Raw genomic sequence first — 21,170 nt, 5'->3', positions numbered from 1 at the left:
CAATAAAAAAAAAATTCAACAAGGGATTCCTTTAGACAGTGAGGTCCAACCAGTGTTCCACCCTGGTCAGGACCTGGGTAGGAGTCCAGTGTCAATGGACCTGGGTTGGTCCCTTTTACACGAACACTGACCTGGGTTTTTCCTCTGTGTAAAAGGGGTATTAGTCAGTAGGTCAAATAGACACACAGGGGCAGATGTATTAAACTTGGTGAAGTGATAAAGTGGAAGGTTTCATGCACCAGCCAACCAGCTGGTAACTCATTTTTCAAACCCAGCCTCTACTTGATAAGCTAGGAGCTGATTGGCTGGGGCATTATCACCAGCCACTTTATCACTTCACCAGGCTTAATAAATCTGCACGACTGGGAGAAATTTAGCAACGCTTGAAGAAAAGAGTGTGGAGCGATAAAGCACTAACCAACCAGCTCCTGTCATATTACAGGTCAAGGTGCTGCATGTTGTCATGGATCCAACTGAATTAACCTGTCCATTTGGTCACCCAAGTAGCAAGTAATCAGCGTAGATCAGGTTAGGTCAGAGTGACTGATCTGCCTGTATGTGAGCACTTTTAGGCCTAGCAGGATTAATAATGATCATATTACCTTAGTACAGGGGTTCCCAAACTTTTTGGAATCATGGCACCCCGAAGCATCAGAATTATTTTGCGGCACCCCTAGGGCTACAGGTTTCTCATTGAGAAAGTTAAAAACAAATATTAAGTTAAATATATTGTGTTTATATCTCATCCTTAGGATTAGTAATGTGGTAATAGACAGTATTCACTTCTTCTTGTGCACAATTTGACTATAATGTTAGACATAAATAACTTGAATTGATCCTGGACCACCAACCCAGGGCACCCCTACAAGTCCTCCAAGGCACCCCAGGGTGCCACGGCACACAGTTTGGGAACCCCTGCCTTAGTATGTTATTGTAGTTAAATATTCAGAACTGAAACTATACCTTCATTTTGTGTTTTAAAGTAGAGATGTGCAGACTCTGATTTACTCTGATTTCAAAGCAGGATCTTATTGACTATCAACAACTGTCATGTGATTTGGGATAGCCAATAAGATCCTGCTTTGAAATCAGAGTAAATCAGAACCTGCACATCTCTATTTTAAAGCACGATAAAAACTAAACAAATGAAAACATAAAAAAACCACTGCTCCACAAAATTGTGATCTTAATCAATCATTTCCCACTTGGCTTAAATATAAAATGGGGCAATGTACTGAATGATTTTAATGAATCATAAAGCAATCATAAAATCCTGATGTGCCCGAAATCTTTATGCAATATTCTTGATTATTCCTGGAGAATGAAACATAAGCGGAAAGATGTGGAGACTCAACGTTTTATATTGGTCTGAGTGACAAAAACACGTGTTCAATTTTAACAATCGGTTATTGAGCACAGGGCCAAATGGTTCTGATCTGCTGTCAAATTCCATGTTTCTATGTCTTTGTATGCTAATGCTGCCGGAGTCTTGGGGGGCTTCATACTGGCTCCTTTGAGCTGCTGCTTCACCTGAAGACTCAGTATCTGATTACTCTGCATAAACATCGGTCATCTGCGTTTTCACACAGCCAGTGACTGAAGCGGACATGCCCTTGTTTTCTGGGGCGCCCAAATGGCCATGGCATGTCAATCAAACCATACCGTAGCTTATGGCAGAGGTTCCCAAACTGTGCCGTGGCACCCTAGGGTGCCTCAGAACACTTGCAGGGGTGCCCTGAGTTGGTGGAACAGGACCAATTAAAATTATTTCTGATCAACATAACAGGTAAAACCAGTGCTGTCCATGATAACATGTGGACAAACAGTAGCAAATCCTGCCCATTACCATATACCCTAAGGATGACATACAAACACAATTTACAAAATTTTATCATTTATAATTTTTCCGGAATTTATCAATAATTAACCGTCGGCCTAGGGGTGCCGTGAAAATATTTTGATGCTAAAGGGCGTCGTGATTCAAAAAAAGTTTGGGAACCACTGGCTTAGGGGACAGTGCGGCCGCCGTTGCAGACACGGATCTTCACATGTGCAATACAGATTCTGTGCATGTAAATCAGGCCCAGCATTTTCTTGTAGATTTCTTCACATCTGTACCATCTGTGAAAGGAGGGAAGGGGGGGGGGCTATGTCGACCGCCACACAGTCAACACATTAAAAAAGTCAACATGCATTAGGTCAACTTGTTAAAATTGTGAACAATAATTTCTCATGAGTTTTCTATTTCGACACAAAAAAGTGAAAATGAATGTTGACCTTTTCCCATGTCGACCTTTTCACTGTCAACCAATAGTGGTTGACCTTGTGACCGTTGACCTAACAACCCACACCCATCTTCACAGGGTAGCGGTAGATCTGTTTTTAGTTGGCTTTAGTTACTAATTTGCTAGACATGCGAGATATGCTGTTGCCATTTATTTACAGTTTCTTAAGGCCCCCATACATTAGTCCGACTTGTCCTAAGGACAAGTCGGACCTAAATCACCCTGCAGCTCCCAGGGAGGGGGACACACGATTAGGCACTTGATGTGCCAAGGTTTGCATATGATAAATCGCATGGATTTATCATATGCGGTCCCCGGGGAGCTGCAGGAGGAGGGAGCCGTGCGGGGGGATCATCAGTGGGCAGGGGATGCCGGCTAATAGAGAGCCGAGCAGGGGGAGGCTGCATAGGGAGCCGGGCAGGAGGAGGGTGACAGCGGGAGCAGCGCGCTGGGCAGGGAGGATGACGCTGGCTGCCGGGCAGTGGCGAGAGCCGGGAGGAACACTGATAACTTGAAAAAAAAAAAAAAAAAAAGCTCATACAGAATGACTAGCAAGCAATTGATTGGCTGAAACCTCTCCCAGCCAATCGCTGATTGGCTGAGAGAGGTCTCAGCCAATCAATCGCTTGCTAGTCATCTGTATGGGCTTTTTTTTTTTTTCAAGTTAGTGTGTTCCTCCCGGCTCCCGCCGCTGCCCGGCAGCCAGCGTCATGCTCCCTGCCCAGCGCGCTGCTCCTGCTGTCACCCTCCTCCTGCCCGGCTCCCTATGCAGCCTCCCCCTGTTCGGCTCTCTATAGCCGGCATCCCCCGCCCGCTGTCATCCCCCGCACGGCTCCGGGCTGCACATAAGATTTAGCAAATCTTATGTGCAGCCCGTCCGACCCCGATCCGATGCGCACGGGACCGCGCATCGGATCGGACGGGGTGTCTGCAAGTGCGATTTGGGCCGATTTCACGGCCCGATTCATCCGAATCGGGTGAAATCGTGCCCAAATCGCATAGTGTATGGGGGCCTTTATATAGCGCAGATTCTGTTTACAATTGTAAACAAACTGGGTAACAACAGACAGACTTGGAGGTAAGAGGGCCAGTGACCTAATTGCTTTCTTTCCAATGTATTATTTTTTATTATACAATAAAAGCAGTGCCCTTTTCTGATCCTACTGTCGGTCTGTTTATGGCATGGGCTGGATAAGGATAACATTTGGTAAGAATTCAGGCCCATATGGCAGACAATGTTTACCTACACACGGATTTAACGTAGACCAATATTGAAGCATATTTTTTCAAATGGTCTATATATAACCTCTGAGCACAGAACAATGCAGGCTTTCCTTCCTTTGTGTCCTGTCCATCTGTGACCAACATGCTGGGACTAGATCAGTGACAATGGAAACCACTTACATTTTACTCTACGTGCAGAATCATTTTAGTCTCATAGTAGATTGGCACGTGGAAACGATTTCTAAGCCAAACATAGGTAATGTGGCACTAAACATAATGTTTTTCTGGTTAAAATATTATGTCCACAGGTTTATTTAAGCAATGCAATACAAATGAATTCAGGGAATTTTGAACAGGTAAAATAAAATGTACTGGCACTTCCAAATGGGACAGGAAAAAACATTAACACCGCTAAATCCACAAGTACATTGAAGTTCACCTGTAAAGCAAGCTCAGTAAGGAGGAATCCCTTAATTACTTAAGTAGCATATAAATGTTCCCCTTTTGAAGGAACATGTATATACCTGCTCTGGTAAACTAAAGCGACATGCTGTGGGACAATTATTAAGGTCCATACATATTAGGCAATTTTGAGCTGAAAGTAGATGACTTTTCCAATTTGAAACTACTTTGAGACGGTGTATCGACCTGCCGCCTGGTATTATAGGACAAGTGAACCACTTTACATAGCCTCCTAGGAATGTTGAACCCTCCCCAAACGACAATCAACCATTTGCTTCCAAACATTGGAGAATGTGCAGAATCGGTCGTACAGACTGACTTAATCAACTGTTTAAATTGTGGATTTAACCAATAGGTCTGAATGACGGGTTCTGTCCATTTTCTAATGTTTGGAAGCAAATTGTCATTTGCTCTAATCCATTAACAGAATTTCATTCCAATCTGCCATTAACCTGTATAGTGTATGACCAAATGGAGACCTCACAGAAAATGATTAACACATTTAAACAGTGTGTGAACTTTTAGAATAGTCTAAGTTTTACTATGTAATCAACGTACCAAATGTATTGGTTACACTGGCTGCTTTTAGCCCCATTAGGTCTGGCAGCTGGTCGATGATGATTTCCCGACTTGCCCTCACTTTATGAACTCTTTCTATGCTTCTTCGTTGCCAGTCAGTCCAATAGATGTAATCTCCCAGCAGCGTAAAACCAAATATATGCGGTAGCTTGTCTTCCAATAAGGTTCTTCGCATACTTCCATCAACATTCATAACCTGATTGGGAAGAAAATAAATCATTGTGAAGCTCATTATTGCTTAAAACACTCTCAGCTCTTGCCTATAAACCTCTTGGTTAGTGGACGTCTCTGGGACAGGGTTTTGTAGGAAGAGACAAGTTACTTATATAAAAGAAAAAAAAGACTTCACTACCGGTACAATTGCATTGCAGCACTTCAACCAGGACATGTTGAATGCAACTTAAACTCAAAAAGTTACAGTAATCGTGAGAACATTGTGCTTAGAGTAGTTCCAAAGCCAATCAATTGGCCAACACTCACCAACCCTCTTCTGCTATTTTGTGCATAGAGGGATGGCTTGTATTTTGAGTAAATAGCCTTCGTCTCAAATCCCTGAGAGGTGAGGGAATATGCGTGGGAATGTTGGTGATCGTCCAAGCCTCCCACACAGAATGATTTTGCAAGACAGACATATGTACAAAATATACATTTTGCATTAGAATGGCATGAAACTTGCTGTTTAAGGAACAAAAGCATCTATGGGAATACAGCTGGATCTAGAAAAAAACAAACAAAAAACAATGCAGTAGTAAAACAATGTAAAAAACCTTATGTCAATTAGGAGCATACATTTCTTTCCACAAGACCTTGTTTGCTCATATATAACACCACTTTACAGCCGCTCACTGAGCTTCTACATAATAATCATATGGCACTACCATCAGGTTTCACAAACAAGCCTCATCAAGCTAGAAAACCATAAAACAAAGCATTTGTACGTGTTATATTGTGTATGGGTCATATCATAGCTAAAGAAGAAAAAAAAATAGACTTTCCCATTAAACAACAAGGATTACACCTTTTAAGTTAGCAAGAATAGAAGCCTCCTGGGTAATTACAGATATTATAGCAGAGAGACACCAGAGTGTACCTTGATAGGTCTTAATCCTATTCTCCCTTGATTGATATAAGCATGTTAAGCTCATGAGTGCTGGATCACCACACCTTTCACTCTGGAGAAAGACTGACATTGGGAATCTTGCAAGTGAAATCTACACTCATCACCTCAGGGACATAAAACTAATGGATGTCTTGCAACACTTAGAAGATAGTAGGTAGAGAAGAGAGGTGTGGTTCTTTACTGTATGAGCTAAAGTCACAATTCCAGTATAGATCTCACATGGGGAGGTGTATCAAACCTTGGGGGAGAGAGAAGCTAATCCATTTTTTGGATCAATTCTATTCCCCGCAAAGTGTGCAAGATGCGTTTGCTACAGAGTGTAAATGCCAGCAACGGCATGCAAATTCTCACCCCTTGGAGAACCTTTTAGTGCCATACCTGCAGCTTTTGCATAGAGTCCTATGGTGCTGCAAACAAAATTATGTAAGACGGCAGTACTATAAATTTAGCATAACACCGCACTTACTCAAACCCACAAAGACATTGCAGGGAAGAGGATTGACCCATTTAACTGTCCTTTTTCTGACAATGTTTAAATAACAGGAGTGCAGTGCTACTTTACCCAGGTTGGCTACATCTCCAACATAGGGCCTTATTTTGGTTCATTCTTTCTGACAAAATCCTTCTTAGATGGACAAAACCATGTGCACTGCAGGTGGGGCAGATGTTACTTGTGCAGAGAGAATTAGATTTGGGTGGGGTTTTACTTCAAAGTGAGATCTATATTGCAGTGTAAAAATAAAGCAGCCAGTAGTTACCCTGCACAGAAACAAAATAACTCACCCAAATCTAATTATCTCTGCACATGTTACATCTGCCCCCCCCTGCAGTGCACATGGTTTTGTCCATCTAAGAAGGATTTTGACAGAAAGAATGAACCAAAATAAGGCCCATTGAAACACAGTTTCCAATATTTAAAGAAACTAACTAAACCCCACCAACTCACTTGCTCCTCCTTTCTCATTTTATTCTTAAATAGTGAAGAATTCTAAAACAAGTGCAACAAACAATCTAGTTGCAAACTGGGATGTAATTCAGCTCTCCATCAGTCTTTGCTTTAAATCTGGTGTTCAAAACCAGGAAAAAAGCAAAGTATTCTGGCATACTTAACCCTTAAGCCAATGTAGTTGTGAGATATGTGCAAATCGACTGTTACGTTTTTGGCCCAATGTTTAACTAAACTTCAATTAAGCAACTTCAGATCATTTGTATGCAATAACTAAATTGATTCATATTCCTTGACATCGACACTGGAATTTTTAGCGATATTTTGCACATATCTCACAGCAACATTGGCACTTAAAGGGTTAATTCAGGGGTATAGCCTTATATAGGCTAGAGGTCCCCTTTACAAGCCACTGAATGTACAAATATGATATAAACTAGTTAAAAGCCCATCAAAAATGACAGCTTAGTCCCTTATCTGCTTCTACCTCCAACCTCAGTCTTTAAAGCTCCCCGTCTCCATACCCAGCAAGTTTGAAACAGATCATTTTGCTTTCACTTTCTGTTAAGGAGTCATTTTGGCAATCGAGTGGCCTCTAGTGGTCACTGGAGGTACCTCACCTCAGAGGTAAGGAATAGATGTATAGAAAGAGATAGGTAGATAGATGGAACAAAAAAGGCGAGGGCTATTTCCATAAATAAGAGCTAGGCTTTCCAAAAGTAGAGATTGACACTTTGCCCAGGACACAACAAAATAAGGGGCTGTTACATATGTGATATGAAAAATACAAAATCCAGGAGGCACGGCAGCAGGGGCGGATTGGGAATTAAAACCAGCCCGGGAAAAATCTTGGAGCAGCCCTAAGAGGGGGGTGCCCGAATTTTTAGGGGGTGTGGCCTATCAATATGGGGGTGTGGCCTATTCCAACAAGGCCACGCCCAATTTTTGCCGCTGTGAGGGCATGGCTAGTGGCTCTCTTAGCTGCTGGCTATGTCCCCAGCCCCTCAGGCTGCAGAATAGGCGCATGCGTACAGCGTTTATTCTACAGCCTGTGGGGCTGGGGAGATAGAGATGGGGGGGGGGGGTGACAGGGGGTCTCCCAACACAGTAGAGTGACAGGGTGGAAGAGGATGCAGGGAGGGAGGGGGGGATGGAGGGTGCCGTAGAATGCTGGGAGGGGAGATGCAGAGTGGCTAAGAACGAAGGGAGTGAGGACTTACACAGGGTGGCACAGGACGCAGAGTGTGAGGGGGCATGGTGGCACAGGATGCAGGGTAGGAGGGGGGATGCAGAGTGGCAGGGGATGCAGGGAGGGGAGTCACAAAGTGGTGGAGGAGACAGTGATGCCCATTATAGATATGCCATACACCGTGATGCCCATTATACATATGCCACACATCCTGATGCCATTATACATATGCCGCACACCGTGATGCCCATTATACATATGCCGCACACCCTGATGCCCATTATAGATATGCCGCACACCCTGAGGCCATTATACATATGCCGCACACCCTGATGCCATTATACATATGCCGCACACTGTGATGCCCATTATACATATGCCGCACACCGTGATGCCCATTATACATATGCCGCACACCGTGATGCCCATTATACATATGCCGCACACCGTGATGCCCATTATACATATGCCTCACACCGTGATGCCCATTATACATATGCCGCACACCCTGATGCCATTATACATATGCCGCACACCGTGATGCCCATTATACATATGCCACACACCGTGATGCCATTATACATATGCCTCACACCGTGATGCCCATTATACATATGCCACACACCGTGATGCCCATTATACATATGCCACACACCGTGATGCCCATTACACATATGCCTCACACCGTGATGCCCATTATACATATGCCGCACACCCTGATGCCATTATACATATGCTGCACACCGTGATGCCCATTATACTTGTGCCGCACACTGTGATGCCCATTATACATATGCCGCACACCGTGATACTCCATTATACATATGCCACACACCGTGATGCTCCATTATACATATGCCACACACCGTGATGCCATTATACATATGTCACACACCGTGATGCCCATTATACATATGCCGCACACCGTGATGCCCATTATACATATGCCACACACCGTGATGCTCCATTATACATATGCCACACACCGTGATGCTCCATTATACATATGCCCCACACCGTGATGCTCCATTATACATATGCCACACACCGTGATACTCCATTATACATATGCCACACACCGTGATGCTCCATTATACATATGCCGCACACCCAGATGCCATTATACATATGTCGCACACCGTGATGCCCATTATACATATGCCGCACACCCTGATGCCATTATACATGTCGCACACCGTGATGCCCATTATACATATGCCGCACACCCTGATGCCATTATACATATGCCGCACACCGTGATGCCCATTATACTTGTGCCGCACACCGTGATGCCCATTATACATATGCCACACACACGTGATGCCCATTATACATATGCCTCACACCGTGATGTCCATTATACATATGCCACACACCGTGATACTCCATTATACATATGCCACACGCCGTGATGCCCATTATACATATGCCGCACACTGTGATGCCCATTATACATATGCCACACCGTGATGCTCCATTATACATATGCCACACGCCGTGATGCCCATTATACATATGCCGCACACCCTGATGCCCATTATACATATGCCCACACCGTGATGTCCATTATACATATGCCCCACACCGTGATGTCCATTATACATATGCCCCACACAGAGATGTCCATTATACATATGCCACACACCGTGATACTCCATTATACATATGCCACACGCCGTGATGCCCATTATACATATGCCGCACACTGTGATGCCCATTATACATATGCCACACCGTGATGCTCCATTATACATATGCCACACGCCGTGATGCCCATTATACATATGCCGCACACCCTGATGCCCATTATACATATGCCCACACCGTGATGTCCATTATACATATGCCCACACCGTGATGTCCATTATACATATGCCCCACACCGTGATGTCCATTATACATATGCCCCACACCGTGATGTCCATTATACATATGCCTCACAGTATGAACCTCTCTCTCACACTTTAGTTACCTTAAAATCAAGCTGGCTGGCACTTCATCTACTTCTTCCTTTCATTAGATGTGTGCTCCCGTGTAGCTCCGCCCCCTTCCACTCGTGTAGCCCCGCCCCTCAACTCCGTGTTGCTCCGCCCCCTTTCCAGTCCCTGCTGTCATGACTGATGACACATGAAAGTGGGTTGGAAGCCAGGGAGAGAGCTCTGTGCTGCCGGCGCTGCTGCCTCTAATGTAGTGTGACAGTGTACTGGCAGCCGGCAGCTACAGAGTCTGAGGACAGAAGCGGCCGGGGATGTACAGCAGGGAGAGAGCCTCCCTGCGCAACCATCCTCACAGTGAGTGCTTGCCACACACAGAACCGCGGGAGCAGCTGCGTGCGGTCGCACATGCGCACCAGCACTCCCGCGGCCATTTTTATTTCTGTAATAGCCGAGGCTGCCCGCAGCCATATTTGTTTGGGGCACAGTGCTGCGGCCACGGCCGCCCGTTAACCGCAGAGATGGCGGTCTGCGGCCCCGCCAATGGGGTGAGCGGCCTTTTAGTGACTATTAGGGGCCGGCCCACCGGGAAATGGCCCGGTTTCCCGGTGGTCCAATCCGCCCCTGCACGGCAGTAGCTAATGCACTGAAACACTGCTGCTCTCAGCCAGCATTTGATTAATGTTAAAGGCGGCACATCTTTCCTGGCTTCATAACATATAAATAAATAAGGGCTCATGATGCCCTCTAGACTGTCTGGGTCTTCAATTCTACATTACTTTGCTGTATAGTATTCTGCTTGAACACATAGAAGCAGCTGCTGCTTTGTATGTATTTAGGGCAGGGTTGCCTACTTTTGAAAATTAATTTCAGGGAGAAAATGAAAAGCCAGGGGGCGGGCCTTGCGTCACCAGGGGCGGGCCTACAGTACTTTGATAAGCAGCCAGATATGGGTTATATCTAGGTATTAATATGAGAAATTAATATCAGAAAAATATCTCTATGGATTGCCTGCACTGTAGTCCTCAAAGGGTTATATGGTTTTGGATGTGCCCGGAGGAGGAGGAGGACAGACTCAAGGAGGGAGATGATAATATTATTGCTGCAACTCTGCTGCTGCTGCTTGGGCACTGTTTACGTTAAGGCAAGTGATAAAGGGGCTATAATGCTGCACAGGGAACTCACACAGAAGCCTAGAGTATCCAATTACCTTAGTGCTGTGTGTGGAAAGCAGCAGCCTCCGTGACCCGTGTGCCGGAGCCGGCTGTCACAAGTGTCACTGTGTGCTGCTGCTGCAGGAAAAGACTTCACTAGTTAATACTAGCTGCCTGGAGGACGGGAGGGGAAGCCGCTGTCACCTGTTGCTGTTAGGCAGTGGACGGCTTCACGTGCACACTGTACTGTGTTGCCGTACACGGGGATCGGGGAGGTCTCCAGGCTGATGAAGGTACTATTGCCGCGATGCGTACGGCGCTTCATCGCGCATGCGCAGTTGCGCACTATACATATAGGGGACGGAAAGCAGCAGCTGCGGGAGAAAGGGGCCCTCTTCCGGGAGTCCGTGAGATGTCCCAGGATTCCGGGAGTCTCACGGACATTCCGGGAGAGTCGGCAACGCTGATTTAGGGACAAGGTACTAGACACAGCATACAGTAAAGCCTACAGTAAGAGGAGAAGACACCTATGTTCAGGGAGATGACGACACTTTAGTGTGTAACATGGAAGTTCCTGTGAACCTTCTGATCATTCCAGAAACAAGTCAAGCCCAGGAAACCACATTGACCGTCTTTGCACGTATAAAAATGCCAACAGCAGCCACAAGAAAACATAGCCTATTAATTTTGCAAAACAAAATAATACAGAAAATGATCTATGTTAACAAAGCATGAGAATATTTACATATATATAACCCTAGCCTAGCTTAAAGTGTAACATTTCCTCCAGCTTTATTGTCATTAGAAAGTCAACGGATTAGTTGACCTGCCCTATAAACAGACTATTCTTAAGGAATTTCCTCATGCAGCTATTAAATGTCCATGCAGGGGACAGTATGTAAACTATTCTGAAACGAGAAAGGAAACGGATACACATTGGGCTCACAGCAGGATATATCCTACATGCATTTCTAATCACATTTTAAAATGCAAGTTGAAGTTTCGGTTACACTTATAGGACTAAAGTGGAACTTCCCTCCTTATAGGGCCCACACACGGGGTGATTTCAGGGAATTCTCTAAGCAATCTTAGCTAGATCTCACTAGATTGCTTAGAAAATACCCCTACAACACTCCTTGTGTAGGGACCATAGCGATAGCAATGCGCTGCCCTGTATCACTATCATCCGGCGATTAATATCAAATATGCTGGATAAATGTAGTTAGATCGCCGGTCAGTGTTCTCACCCAAGAAACGCTGTGTGCTGGGCAATCTTGCTGAGCCATCTACATAGCTCAGCAGTGTCTACCCGTGTGTAGGCCCCTTTACATATGCAGATCTAGAAGACCGTTTTTTTTCTAAATCTTCATTAATATCGCAGACTTCTGTTTTTTTTTTTTTTTTGGCACAACAGTCACCTGCAATAAGTTGTCATTACCCCACCTCCTCCCAATCGATCATTGGAACTTTGTAGATTTTGAATTTCAGTTTGAATTTCAAATACACCCACAACAGGTTATCCTAATTACCTTTAAATTATGTGTATTTTTTAGTACATTTGAGAAATTGTTCATCACGGAAACAAGTGTGAAGGGTGCAGCTACAGAGCCCAGAGGCCGACCTAGATCAAGGCTTGTCTGCTGTCAGGTTCTGAGCAATGATACTGCGGCAGTTATTTTAACCAATAATTTTTTTTTATGTAAAGTGCTATTATACAAGAGACCCTAGTACTATTACTGCAAAAATCATATTTGTAGTTTAATGCAACAAAATATAAAAGTCAACTAAATGCCACCAACATACAGTACCAGTCAAATGATAAAAATAAAAGAAAGTGAAAAGAAAAATATTCTCCCTTAAAGGTCATTAACATCAAGCCCAAGATCTACAGTACATAAATGTTATTTTTAGAGTGCTCTCAAATGCAATTTTGCTTAAAAGTTATTTATAATGAAATAGTATATATTTTCTCCACATACAATTATAGATCAAAAGAAATTATTATTTCTTTTTTATATTATTTAAACAAGTTTCAAGGGCGGCAGACTACTTCCTCTAGGGAGTCCCTGAGGAAGAGGGCTGCTATACTTAGGATACGTTGGTAGATTTTAAACCAGTTCGCAGACTGCACTTGCAGAACCTACCCGGAAACTAAATGGTCAAAGCAGGAAAACTGCATAGGCAAGCAGCTTTTTAGGTAATACAGCACAGACCTCTGAAACCTCTGCCTACATGATTACTGCCAGAGCAGTTTTAGTGGAGAATGGTGGTTGCATATTATCAGCTACCACTGTTTTCAGGGGAGTTGTTCCAGGTCTGTTGCAGATTTCCACCTTCTCAAATTAGGCTTTTCGAAAAAAATAAAATAAAAGACGTTTGAGGCTACTGACCTGGGACAAACATATCTCCAATCGGAAAAAGGAAGACTTCGGGAACAGTATTCCTGCATCATTGCTGGACATCATTGCTCCAACATGACCCCTTTTCTACCTGGCACAAAATACTCTACTCCTGGACTTCGCGTGACCCAATATATTTAAAACAAAAATGGTTCATCACAAGTGGCTGATTGTAAACTAGAGGGACGTCCATGAGCAGAGCATTTTGTATCGTCTGTGTATACTTATTCCAGTGGTTCTCAGCTCCAACCCTCAATAACCCCCAACACATCATATTTTAAGGATTTCTGTCAGTGGAAACAGCTGGAATAATTACTGAGCAAGCAAAACACATTAACTGAAGAAATCTACAAAACATGACCTGTCGGGGGAACTTGAGGAATGGAGTGGAGAACCACTTATGTTAGCACCATTCAGTGTTTCCCCTCATTCCAGAGATATTGCCAAAGCTCTGTGCTTTTAGTCTTTAATTCGACTCCTAATAAGATTCTGGGAGCATGAAGGATGCATCCTTCATCTTCCACACAAAGCACTGCAGATAATGCAGACATAGGATGCACCTGGAAATGTATAAGTATGGGATTGCGGAGTTATGCAGAGACTAGCAAGGTGCACACCCATGAAATAATGAGTAAAAAGCGGACTTTGATAGATTTTGAACACTATATTACTAGGTTTACAGCAGTGATGCGAACAGTGGCAAAATGGCTGCACTGGTGAATTGTTTGAGGGCAGCAGCTGTGCACAAGGGCTGTGGTCATAAATGGCTACTAGATGCTCAAGAGAACAGATAGTGGGCAGACTTGGTCAGTCCCACAGTCAGGTAACAATGCATTAATTTAGAGATAATCTGAATCCAAATCAGATTGCCACTCGAAGAAATAGACCACACATGTTCTATTAAATGGGCTACAGAATCAGAAGGCATGGCCATACAACTTTGCAGTCTGCTGCAAACAGGCTGAAATGCCTCCAGTTTGCTCAGGAGCAAAGGAATTGGACAGTAAATGATTGGAAATGGGTCTGACCAATCATGTTTTCAAATTACACCATGTATAAAATAGTGTTTGAGGAGAGAGACAACAGCACGTAAGCATGGGAACTCTCTTGCATCATCACAAGTGTTCAAGGCCAGCAGATGCAAGATTATGGCAAATATTACTCACAAAACAGTAATAGTAAGCAGAATACATGACTAGAAGAATTCAAGCCGTATTAAGGGCTTAAATGTAACTCCGCAGGTACTAACCTGGTGGTCATAATAATTTGGCCACTGTAGACTACTATTAGTAGCATGGTCAATAAGAACATGGCCTTTTATCTGTTACCTCTGCATCTGCTGACAGACACCCAAAATTTTTTAAAACCTCATGCTGACCTTCTCCATGTCAAGTTCAACCTATTAATTGTGTCTACCCTTTTCATGCATAGACCTTCTTACTGTCGATCCTATGAGTCATACCTTATTATTCTATACTGCAGCAGATTCTCTACACGTACCCACCCATGATTCTGTGCTCATGTTTCTCATATTCGGTATACAAGTAGGGTTACCACCTTTGTGTTCAGAGATTCCTGGACTTTGGTCCCCCCACAGCCCCACCCCTTGACCAGCCTTCTGTTTTTTTAAACCCTTGCTTCAATTCGATTCTGTATTTTGCACACTGTAATGCCCCTTACATGCTACGTCACACACCGTGATGCCCATTACACATTATGCCTTATGTCACATTAAGCCTTATGTCACATTATACAGCACAAGAAACAAATAGAAAATGATTTTGGAAACTATTCCTACTGTAACCAATTAACAACGGAAACACTGTAGCAAGAGAAAATGGCAGTATATTAATATATTAAGAAATGATTAGAAATTCTGCATCAAAGTAAACTGTACAAATTCTACCATGAGTGTGCAATAACATTAATCATTTTTATTATTCTTTTTTTTCTGAATTAAGTACTTCTGAATTAAGACTTTTACCTATATATTTACATAACTTAAAGCTGCACCTTCGTTTTCTAAATGTCCCTACTCCCTAGCTTAAATAAAGCAAGTAGTTCCATGATCTTTGAATAATACACAATACTCTATTTAGATGTTATCAATCACCCGAAAACCCTGATTAGACACTCTTAGGTCACTGAATGAATTTTAAATGTGGCTAAAAAAGGGAATTGGTGTAAAGTAAATTCTGTATAATGAGCACTTCACCTAGCCTGCATTGTGGTGGCCCCTCACTGCAGATGTGTTTAAGGTTGTCTAGTGGGCACTTGCAATGTGTGACCAAGGTGCTTGGACTACATGTCCCATCATGTACCTCAACTGATTGTATATATAGATTGTAAGCTTGCAGCAGGGCCCTCCTACCTCCAAGTCTGTCTGTGGTTACCCAGTTTGTTTTATAACGGTCTACTATTGTAAAGCGCAACGGAATCTGCTGCGATATATAAGAAACTGGAAATAAATCAAACTGCCTGGCGGTGGCCTTGGCGAGCATGGGGAGTCGGGATGTCATTGCTGCAGCTCAGTGTTCCATCCTGGCCGGTTTCTATAGGAACAGGCGGCTCTTGCAGACTGGGCAGGGGCCGCATCCCAGTGGGAGGCTGTCCAGGCTTTTTCCAGTAACTCAGATTCCTGGATAATCCCGGAATCCGGGTGACTGGAAAAGCCTCCTGGAGGGTTGTTACCAAATCCGGGAAATCTGGGAGAAACGGCAACCCAATATACAAGGTATATACTACATTTATTCTATTGTTTGCACATTAGTACTCTAGGTCTCGCACACATACGGAATTCCTTATTTGTTGTATTGTACGCAGTGTTTATATTGCAATTGTAGGTTATTGTCTGTTTGTACCCCAGTTTAACCAATTCAACTTAATTCTATCCTACTACCATCAAACTGCATTCTTCAGAGCCTCACATCTAGCCTTGACTGCTAGGAAGGAGATGCGGTTTTAATCTGCCTGTCAAACTACACACAGGCCATAGGGAAGACTAGACCGAGGTTCGAGCACAATGCTCCCTGAATAGCATGAAAGGATTTGGCTGCCATAAGGCATGATCTCTCTGGGATCTACTGGTAATAGTGCTTTTTCCTAGCGTATACCCCAAGCATTCATAAATTTGTTAAACAAATCGACAATCCTCTGCTTAGAAATGAATGCTATATTAGAAATAGAAAATTTCCAGTTTGAAAACCCTTTATTTGAAAATGAAGTGAAGAGGTAGCAACACATTAAACTTTTTAAGCAGATACTTATCACAACATTAATTTAAAGGAAAGGCCTGACAGAATAGTTTCTCTGTTATCCCTTTATTATGCGAAGGAGAGCCTGCCACAAGCACTTCCTCTAATTCTTTCCCTCCTGACACATACGAGGTGAGATCTGAGCAGCGCTGAGGAGCCTACTAGTTTATTTTGAAAATCTTTCAAGTCTCTCACTATTTGGAAACTGTGGTTAATGTTCCCGGAGGGTCCTGCCCTCCTAATAACCTTTATTCAGTCATGTTCTGTGGCTCGCTAGCAGTCTCTCTCTGCCTTACATCAACAGAAGACTCCTTCAAAATGCAGAGTGTCATGAAGGCCTCATTCACCATTGCTGTTTGGGTATATAAATGTAAAAATACAGAAAAAAAAAAAAAAGGCCTGCAACATCGCCAGCCACAATGGGTGCTACAGTTAAAACATTTAATCTGACAATGGTGTGACTTACAAAACTCATACTGATAAAGCAACAAACAATGGCAAAAACTCAAACAGTAAGTCTACTAAACGAAGACACCAGAGTAAGGTCTATCACTGACAGGTATAAACACTTACTTCACTCTAAGCATGTGATATGGCGGATTCAGTATTGAATCCCGGCGGTCGGGATCCCGGCGTTCAGAATGCCGACGCCGGAATCCCGACAGCCGAAATGCCGACAAGGGGGGGGGGACGTGGATCGCCCCCCCCCCCCCCTTGCAGGCTCGCTGCGCTCGCCACGCAGCGGGCCAGGTGCCTCGCTACGCTCGGCACACTAATTTATTCTCCCTCCAGGGGTGTCGTGGACACCCACGGAGGGAGAAAGTGTCGGCATTTCGGCATTCGGGATTCCGGCGTCGGGATTCTGAACGCCGGGATCCCGACCGCATCCCGATATGGCATTGACACTAGTATGCCCTGAGTGTTCCCAAGTGTGCCGCCAGAGATGTCTGTGCTAGTTTTCAACCAACAGTTCAACTATTATATTGGGCCATACTGGTCTGTACGTGCTACAGTCCTCTGCCTGTATCATGGGCATATGCAAATGTCTCTTGGAGCTCAATGGATCCATATCTGGCTGCTGGCCTCTCCTCCCCCTGTCATCTGCTAATAATCACTGGTTGGTGGTGGTTGATGCTGCTCCCTGTCACACAACGGTGGCGTTAACATGAGTCCCAGTTCAAGGGCTTGTTGCTCAGAGATCTGCTCAGTGATGGCATAGGCCATGTATGGGTTTAAAGCCCCATACACAAGAAACGATTTGAAGGACAATGTGGGCATTCTCGATCGATGGGTATGACCAATCGTTCCTTGCATCGTTAACTATGGTCTATGATCTTTCCTGCATGCAGAAAGATCATATACCAATCTTTTGGTGTGTATCAAATCGTTCCGCGTGTACGCATGATGAACGATTTGATACACTTGTGAACAATGTCGAAACGCTTCCGTGTGTTATTTAGAGAAGATGGGAGCAAGGTGAGGAGCTGCTCAGGTGTCCTGCTGTTATACAGTCCTCAATAGATCTCTAGGAGCACATGATGGCATTTGGGCAGTGACTCAGACAGTATTCACATGAAGGTAATTACAATTCTACATCCTGGGGCACTCCACATTGAAAACCATAGGAATTTGCATAAGGTCTCTCCAGGGGACAACATGTTTTATATTTGTGTTCTATGGTGGACAGCGTGATTATTTTTTTTCATGTGGGGCCAAAGGTTCAGGTTTTTTCCTGTGGTGGAGAATGTGTGTGTTCTTTCCCTATTGGGGCTTATGGTGAACTACTGAAATATAAAAATCTTGTTGTGTGCCACAGGTATAGAGATTACCATAAGACAATGATGTGAACACAAAATCTTTCTTAGGTGGACAAAACCATGAGCACTGCAGGGGGGGCAGATGTAACATGTGCAGAGATAATTAGATTTGGGTGAGTTATTTTGTTTCTGTGCAGGGTAAATACTGGCTGCTTTATTTTTACACTGCAATATAGATCTCACTTTGAAGTAAAACCCCACCCAAATCTAATTCTCTCTGCACAAGTAACATCTGCCCCACCTGCAGTGCACATGGTTTTGTCCATCTAAGGAGGAATTTGTCAGAAAGAGTGAACCAAAATAACCCCCATAGTTCCTATATACTCTGCATGGCTGACCAATAAAATGGTGTTTTACAAATAACACTTTAATAAATAAAATCCAACAAATCGAACACCATATGCTTAAGGTGTCCATACACAATGCGAATATCGCATGTGTTATGGACTAGATCGCATTGCATGCGTTTTGCGTGCGATGCAATCAGAAGGCAGCACATAAAGTATGCGCAGCACATACTTTTTGTACTGTGCAATGAGATGCCCACGGGAGCGTGCATTTCATTGCATGGTGCAAACGCACCATGTATGGGCACCGTTACTGACCAATGGTCATATTTACTGCACAATATCCTAGCCAGGAAAGACTGCTCTTTTTAGATGGGCAAGAAACAAATATTCTCCAGAAAGTATGAATATAAATAATGAACCCTTCATACAAAAAACACAGTATAATCAATAATACATGCATGTGCAGTAGGGAATTTACATGGTCAACTCCAAATGGTACAGGGAAATATATTAATGATTAAATATTATCTGTACAGCACTGCCTAATATGGAGTCCATAATCAAATTAAAATACAGTATTATTTTTAGATTAAAAAAAAATGATTTAATGAAAAGGGTGGTTTAAAATGTATAAGGAAGTAGGACTTTCATTTATACTGAAATTTAGATTTTTCAACCTATGTGGAAGCATCTGGTTAGAGTAGGAAGTAGGTGTGGACTGTGATGTGGATGGGCGAACCATCTATTCATGCTTGAGATTGATATGCACAAAGTTGACCCAAGTAAAAGGTCGTCATGAGGTGTATAAGGAGTGCATTGCATGGTGTATAAGGAGTGCATTGCATGGTGTATAAGGAGTGCATTGCATGGTGTATAAGGAGTGCATTGCATGGTGTATAAGGAGTGCATTGCATGGTGTATACATGAGTGCATTGCATGGTGTATACATGAGTGCATTGCATGGTGTATACATGAGTGCATTGCATGGTGTATACATGAGTGCATTGCATGGTGTATACATGAGTGCATTGCATGGTGTATACATGAGTGCATTGCATGGTGTATACATGAGTGCATTGCATGGTGTATACATGAGTGCATTGCATGGTGTATACATGAGTGCATTGCATGGTGTATACATGAGTGCATTGCATGGTGTATACGGAGTGCATTGCATGGTGTATACATGAGTGCATTGCATGGTGTATACATGAGTGCATTGCATGGTGTATACATGAGTGCATTGCATGGTGTATACATGAGTGCATTGCATGGTGTATACATGAGTGCATTGCATGGTGTATACATGAGTGCATTGCATGGTGTATACATGAGTGCATTGCATGGTGTATACATGAGTGCATTGCATGGTGTATACATGAGTGCATTGCATGGTGTATAAGGAGTGCATTGCATGGTGTATAAGGAGTGCATTGCATGGTGTATAAGGAGTGCATTGCATGGTGTATAAGGAGTGCATTGCATGGTGTATAAGGAGTGCATTGCATGGTGTATAAGGAGTGCATTGCATGGTGTATAAGGAGTGCATTGCATGGTGTATAAGGAGTGCATTGCATGGTGTATAAGGAGTGCATTGCATGGTGTATAAGGAGTGCATTGCATGGTGTATACATGAGTGCATTGCATGGTGTATACATGAGTGCATTGCATGGTGTATACATGAGTGCATTGCATGGTGTATACATGAGTGCATTGCATGGTGTATACATGAGTGCATTGCATGGTGTATACATGAGTGCATTGCATGGTGTATACATGAGTGCATTGCATGGTGTATACATGAGTGCATTGCATGGTGTATACATGAGTGCATTGCATGGTGTATACATGAGTGCATTGCATGGTGTATACATGAGTGCATTGCATGGTGTATACATGAGTGCATTGCATGGTGTATACATGAGTGCATTGCATGGTGTATACATGAGTGCATTGCATGGTGTATACATGAGTGCATTGCATGGTGTATACAGGAGTGCATTGCATGGTGTATACATGAGTGCATTGCATGGTGTATACGGAGTGCATTGCATGGTGTATACATGAGTGCATTGCATGGTGTATACATGAGTGCATTGCATGGTGTATACATGAGTGCATTGCATGGTGTATACATGAGTGCATTGCATGGTGTATACATGAGTGCATTGCATGGTGTATACATGAGTGCATTGCATGGTGTATAAGCAGTGCATTGCATGGTGTATAAGGAGTGCATTGCATGGTGTATAAGGAGTGCATTGCATGGTGTATAAGGAGTGCATTGCATGGTGTATAAGGAGTGCATTGCATGGTGTATAAGGAGTGCATTGCATGGTGTATAAGGAGTGCATTGCATGGTGTATAAGCAGTGCATTGCATGGTGTATAAGCAGTGCATTGCATGGTGTATAAGCAGTGCATTGCATGGTGTATAAGCAGTGCATTGCATGGTGTATAAGCAGTGCATTGCATGGTGTATAAGCAGTGCATTGCATGGTGTATAAGCAGTGCATTG

General features: G+C 43.4%; 1 protein-coding gene across 1 annotated transcript in view; it reads right to left on the bottom strand.

Annotated features, from left to right (window-relative positions):
* LRP5 (LDL receptor related protein 5) overlaps positions 1 to 21,170 on the bottom strand; it is a 168,265-nt gene that overhangs the window by 49,148 nt on the left and 97,947 nt on the right. The window contains exon 8 of the mRNA XM_083164802.1: positions 4,530 to 4,746. Coding sequence (XP_083020928.1) covers positions 4,530 to 4,746 — 217 coding nt within the window. The remainder of the gene's footprint in view (positions 1 to 4,529; positions 4,747 to 21,170) is intronic.

The sequence above is a fragment of the Crinia signifera genome, chromosome 11 (assembly GCF_055691185.1).
Source record: "Crinia signifera chromosome 11, ASM5569118v1, whole genome shotgun sequence".
Lineage (NCBI taxonomy): Eukaryota > Metazoa > Chordata > Amphibia > Anura > Myobatrachidae > Crinia > Crinia signifera.
The sequence above is the reverse complement of the archived record's forward strand: the minus strand, read 5'-3'. Positions and strand labels throughout refer to the sequence as shown.